This window comes from Heteronotia binoei, chromosome 2 (assembly GCF_032191835.1).
Source record: "Heteronotia binoei isolate CCM8104 ecotype False Entrance Well chromosome 2, APGP_CSIRO_Hbin_v1, whole genome shotgun sequence".
Lineage (NCBI taxonomy): Eukaryota > Metazoa > Chordata > Lepidosauria > Squamata > Gekkonidae > Heteronotia > Heteronotia binoei.
The window spans coordinates 152,200,827-152,206,866 of NC_083224.1; the positions used below are offsets into that span (position 1 = coordinate 152,200,827).

General features: G+C 38.3%; 1 protein-coding gene across 4 annotated transcripts in view; it reads left to right on the forward strand.

Annotated features, from left to right (window-relative positions):
- The window catches only part of SLC35A3 (solute carrier family 35 member A3), a 38,599-nt gene extending 34,463 nt beyond the window's left edge, over positions 1-4,136 (forward strand). For all 4 annotated transcript variants that reach the window (XM_060232255.1, XM_060232254.1, XM_060232256.1 and 1 more), the window contains exons 7-8: positions 1,491-1,624; positions 2,863-4,136. In XM_060232255.1, coding sequence (XP_060088238.1) covers positions 1,491-1,624; positions 2,863-2,953 — 225 coding nt within the window. In that variant the 3' untranslated portion in view covers positions 2,954-4,136. The remainder of the gene's footprint in view (positions 1-1,490; positions 1,625-2,862) is intronic.
- Positions 4,137-6,040: the final 1,904 nt, after the last annotated feature.

Genomic DNA, 6,040 nt, shown 5'->3' on the forward strand with positions numbered 1-6,040 from the left:
TCAGGTGTAATATACCCAAACCTGAAAAATACCGAGGGTTTTTTTTGGGGGGGGGGGCGGATTTGCACTTTTCAGTTAAGAATGCTTTCCTGGGAGTAAGGTGCTAAGTATTGTTATTTAATTAGTGATTTCCATCCTGTCACTTTCTGGCAGAAGAAAATAATGCATTGCCTCTTATGGTATAGCTTAAAATTCTTGTGGGAAGCAAATGTTTTTATTCAACTCAAAGGATGACCTTCCTGGGTCAATTTCAACACTGGATACAGAAGCAGGAGTTAGTATGAAGTCTGTTCCACGAACTAGAAAAATTGGGATGTGTATATGGGTGAATTATGGGCAGTGGGCTTCTCTGCCAATTTGTGGAGGTAGGGGAAAGCTCTAAGAACTTGCCCACCCTTGAGTGCATTCTAGGGACATAATTTTACCTCTTTATTTTAGAAAGAAGTCTCTAGGCCTTCCACGTATATAGGTATAAGGAAAAAGAAATGTGGAGATAGTAATCAATTCAGTTGTCCAATTAAAATATTAAAGTAGTTTCCAGTATTCTGGCCATCGAGTGCACAAATGCTGGGGTAATCCACACTGTAATAAAATACACAGACAACATTTAAAAAGGATTTGCACCTTCTTTGTCCATTATATTCTCAACGTTAAGCCTCATGTTTTACCTTTGCTGAAATTGTTTCATTAACTGTACGATTGTTCCACCACTTTTAAGTAGGTTTCTGTTGTTATGAACTGACATACAGTGAACCTTCTAATATACCTCGGTGCATATTGGCAGCACAACTTTTTTGGCTGCTGTCCTGACCTAGCACCAAATGCCAGAGAGAACATAGCCCTTTCATGACAGCTGTGTGTAAAAAGTCAAGGGAAATTAAGGTAGTACTGAATGCCATTCCCTCCTGTTTTCTCCTCAGATGTTCATGGAGGCCCCCATTTAATGACACTGGAAATTAACAGAGAACCAGTATAGTGGGTGGACTAGAATCTGGGAGACTCACATTCAAATCCCTTTTCTGCTTGCTTGAGTGATCTTGGTGCAATCACACTATCAACCTAAACTACCTTGCAGGGTTGTTGTGGCTAAAATAGGGTGGAGAGTAGAACTGTTTAAGCTGCTCTGAGCTCCCTGGAAGGAGTATTAGCTGCCAGAGTTCTCCTGACTAAGCCTCCAAATAAGCATTTTCTGTTTTAGAAATTTTTAAAAAAACCAGGGCGGCACCAAACTTGCTTAAGTTATATGATACCCCTAGTTAATTAGCACATTTTTTGGTACAAATACTTGAAAAAGATACAGGTGGTAGGTGCAACCTTAAGGAGGCATTTTTCCTTCTCTCACATGCAGGGAATGCCTCTACTAAAATAGTGTTTACTGTAATATTACCTTAAAATGACATTATTTCCATTTTCTGCAGTATGTAAATGTTATGTATATTTAGTTGATTAAAAGCAATACAGTTAAGATTTCATTTTTAATATTTTGTCAGGCGCTTGGAGGTCTTGTGATAGCTGCTGTAATAAAATATGCAGACAACATTTTAAAAGGATTTGCAACGTCTTTGTCCATTATATTGTCAACGTTAATCTCATACTTCTGGCTGCAAGATTTTGTTCCTACAAGGTAAGAGTAACTGGTTAGGTTAAAGCTATGATATGTGGCTCTTGAGGCACCTAGAGGACAAGCTGTTCCCTCTCAGCCAGCATGCCCTTACATCTTCAGGCACATGTATGCTCTACTCCTGCTTTTCTAGCTGGCCAGCCTGATGTCTGTGGTCATGGCCAGTCAACTGAGAACTAGTGCTACTACCTGGCATCCTGCTTGGGGGTCTACTTCCCACTCAATCTGCCTTGAGCAGACCAAGAAGCATCAACATAAGCTCAAGTCTGCTTGATAACAGACACCAGAACTGGGAGAGAGATTTGGCGAGAGTGCTTGGGGTCATGTGTGGAAGCTCCCTTTCAAGCCAAAAAGGAACAGGGTTAATTCCTCTGAGAAGAAGATTAATCCCTGTAAATGTCTCTGAGGGTCTAGCCCTGAGGAGCACCCTAGTCTGTTGTAAGGGCAAACAGTTTTAAACAACTCAGAAAATAGAAATAAACCGTAATTTAACCAAGGAGTGAATTAGGTTCACAAAATCAGTGACCGATTAAAGGAAACCTGAACTGCCATCAGAAACTCTCTGAAGAAACGTTGTAACCATAGTACAAAGTAAAACACAACTAAGAATACCTGAAAATAAGCTTTAATAACATCATTTTGCCTGCTAAAGAAGTGAATTCTGTATTATCAATATGTTTTACCTCGCAATCCCTGACTCACCTATTCAGTCCCTGCCTGTTGAATAAACTTGTTCTTTTGTTTTTAACTGTTAAACCGTCTCCAGTGCCATTTCAAAAGGAAAATAAAAAGAGAGCTCCTGCTTTTTCCTAACAAGTTTCTTGGGCTGGGCTAAAAGCTGAATCATTTTCTGTGGGACAGAGATTCTTTCAAGAACCTTTGTCATTTACACGCTACCAAGGGCTGCTCAGTCAAAGCAGGGAACCAAAGGATTTTGGTAGGAAAGTTTGTGCCAGTGTGGAAAGAGCGATAGGGGTCTGTCATACTTGCCTTTCATTTAACAGGCTATAGTTATATTATGGTAACTGGAAAAATTTAAAACTAGGCCACTTTTTAAAGAGAAAAGAATAATAATAGGAAAACCAATACAGATCACTCCTTCCAAATTCCAAACTAAATTCTGGGTCAGAATGAACATCGAAGAGAGAACATTGGTTGGGTTTAAATTTAAAAATGGCATGTTAAAAAAGTAAAAATGTATTGCATGCTTAGCTTTTTATGACCTCTTTTTTTCTCTTTAGTGTCTTTTTTTTTGGAGCTATTCTTGTAATAGTAGCCACATTCCTATATGGGTATGATCCAAAGTCTGCAGGGAATACTATTAAAGCATAGCAGACTCTTCCATGCCAGCCTGTTTTGCCAAGACTGTTCATTCAAGGACCTCCAAATAACTGTACGGAAACTTCACCAAGCACTGGAGCAGAAGAGTTTACACTGTATTTAAAGAACAACATGTTAAGTGACAAACAAAAAGGATTGGAAACAATATGCACCTCTGGGAAAGAAAGGTGGCCTAGTACAAAGCTTGAAGGGAAACAACAGTGACAAACAAAAAGGATTGGAAACAATATGCACCTCTGGGAAAGAAAGGTGGCCTAGTACAAAGCTTGAAGGGAAACAACAGCTTCTGGTACCTGGAGTTAGAAATGCTTCCAGATGGAGCTCTGAGATTACAGCAGAATGATTTGCTGTGTTTGACTGCTGCAGAAATATCCTATGCACTCTTCTTGAAAGAGCACGTGACAACATTTGTTGAATCAAAACATTTTTTTATTTTATAAATTGACTATTTTGTTTTAGTAAGTATGAACTTGCTGTATATCTATAAATATCCAATCAATTCACAATAAGATCTTGTTCTACAATGATGGCTCTTATCAGGTATTCCTCTTTCTTTTTTAAAAGAAAAAGAACTCAAACGTGATTAAAAGGCATTATCATTTCCAGCTTTTTAATATTTTACATAGAAAGGTGACTAAATAAACAAAAGCTGGTGTTGTATAAAATTTCATAGACTAATGAGAAATGTTACGATTGATGATTTTGGTATTTTTACCATTTGCCAATCCAGTAAAAAGTATTGCATATGTAAAGGGATTGGGTCACCAACAGTGCTGCTGCATCATTCCCATTCACGTCTTAAATTAAGCCTCTGTGGGAACTGCACAAAAAGCCCATTGAAATGAATGGCAGTTGCATGATTGCAGGGGCTGTTGGTGTGCTTCCACTTTCTGCCAATGGCACAGTACACTCTCTTCACTGCCAACACATGTGGCTGTGGTCAGAGAACAATCTCATTTCTTGATAAGCAAAACATTCTTGAGATAAACTTAATGCTGGTTTCCTTGTGTAAAAATTTACTCTGAAGATTTTTAATGTACATGGCTAATTTTAAAAATGCAATGTGTAAAAATATTATAATAGCTCCATTTGGAGCCATAGTGGTATATAATGTGTATATATTGTACAATATGACAGAGCTTTAAAAAATTACTGATAAATTACACAACCAAGAGTGGTTCTGTTCAGTCTTGACATTCTGTTGTTAGAATTGTATTAACCAAGAAATGAAGAACAATGATTGTGCAATAAATATAGGGCATGATCTTTCCTGGTGCGAGTGGAAGGATAGCCTTAGGTATAGCCTTTGTTGCACACCTGAGACTTGAATAAATTCTGGGTCAGAACTAAACTTGGAGAACATTGGTTGGGTTTCCATTCCACATTAACTAGGTAGCAGGAGAGAAGACTCCTTTTGACCTTCTTTGTACAGGTAGGGATCATGCCTGTAATATTGGGAGTGGGATGAGATTTCACAGACAAAAGTCCCCAAAGTACAAAAGGTAATGAGCTAGTTCACACACCACAGAAGGGCTATATACAGTGCATCTTGGCTTCCTCCATGCACTTCTGTGAAGAATTGTAGTACTGCAACCAAGTCCTCCGTAGACATTGCCACTGTTTCCTGTTGTTGATTGTTGTGGTTGCAGTAGTAAAATATACCCTGCTAGTCACTGGAGTTGCTTTTGAGAAGATGTGTCTGTGAAAGGTTTGTTCACATGGTTCTCCATGAAGTATCTTCCTGGAACAAATGTACATTGGGGTGGTGTCTTTTAAAAAATATGCTATCTATCTCAACATCATAGGCAAAGCAGCTGAGAAACTGCTGACAGTAATATATCCAGATAGGAAATGTCTGCACTATTTGGAAGGAGGCTGTGAATGAAACTGGTTTATGAGTGGTTTGCTTGAAATATCTTATTCTAGTCAGCTAAAATTCTTCAATTATATTAAGGAGTTCTTTCAGCCAAACTTTCTAAGAAAAGTATTACGTTAAAACATTGGTGAAGGACGAATTTATAAATGTTGTTGATTATCATAATGATCAGAGATAAAGGGAATTTATGTTCCATACACTGGTCCTGGGAAAGAAATCATTTTACAATGGCAAAAGAGATTTATAACATTTCCCAAAATTATAGTAGGGGCTTGTAAGCATTTTGTGGAAAATACTGCATAACTTTGAGAGAAAATGAGCTAGTCTAACTGAGGAGCCATGGCTCAGTGGTAAACCTTTTGCTTTGCATGCTGAAGGTCCTAAGTTCAGTCCCTGGCATCTTCAGTTGAAATTATGATGTAAAAGACCTCTCCTCTTTTTTGAATTCAGCCCAAAAGATTTATTGCAGTGTTATGTTTTCAAGCACTACAGACTACTTCATAAGATGCATGAAATGTTCCCCTCAGCTGACAAACATAAATGGACACAGACTGAAGCAAGGCAAGATGAGGACATTACTTTCTCTTCTGTCCTTCCTAGACGTACACCTCCTCCTATTATTTCATTGACAAAACCCAGATTCTTTATTTCCAAGCAACTGGCCAAGGTTAAAAGATGGCCACAGTCTTTAATTATAGTCTCTGCCAAAACAATCAGATTATCGAGATGCAGATAATGCTTCCTCCTTTTCTGTTGTTTTTTGAACTGCTGTTTCAGAAAAACTATTTTCTTCTGTGATCACTTTTTTGCTTTCTGTGCAATTTCCAGCTCAACTTCTGCTGCTTTTTTCTCAGCCACCATAACATTTTCTATAAAAGTAATTGTCGCTTACATCCATTCCTGGGCCTACTGTCTTAACAAAAACAGTTCGACTAGTTCCTTTTTCCTCTGTGGATTCTGTTCATTTTCTTTAAGCTTTGCATTTTCTTTTTCCAGTTTCTTACCTTTTAGTTGAAGTTCTTCATCTGCTGCTTCATCTCATGTTCAGAGAGAAGGGTCTGATTTGCATTGTTCACCATCACTCTTCTAGTTGGACCCATTTGGAGCTCAATAACTGTGGTGTACAGCTCAATATAGAGTGTCATGGTCTGACCATTTTGCCCCACCTGGGCATGTCAGTTCCCCCTGCATAGGCAGTGAAT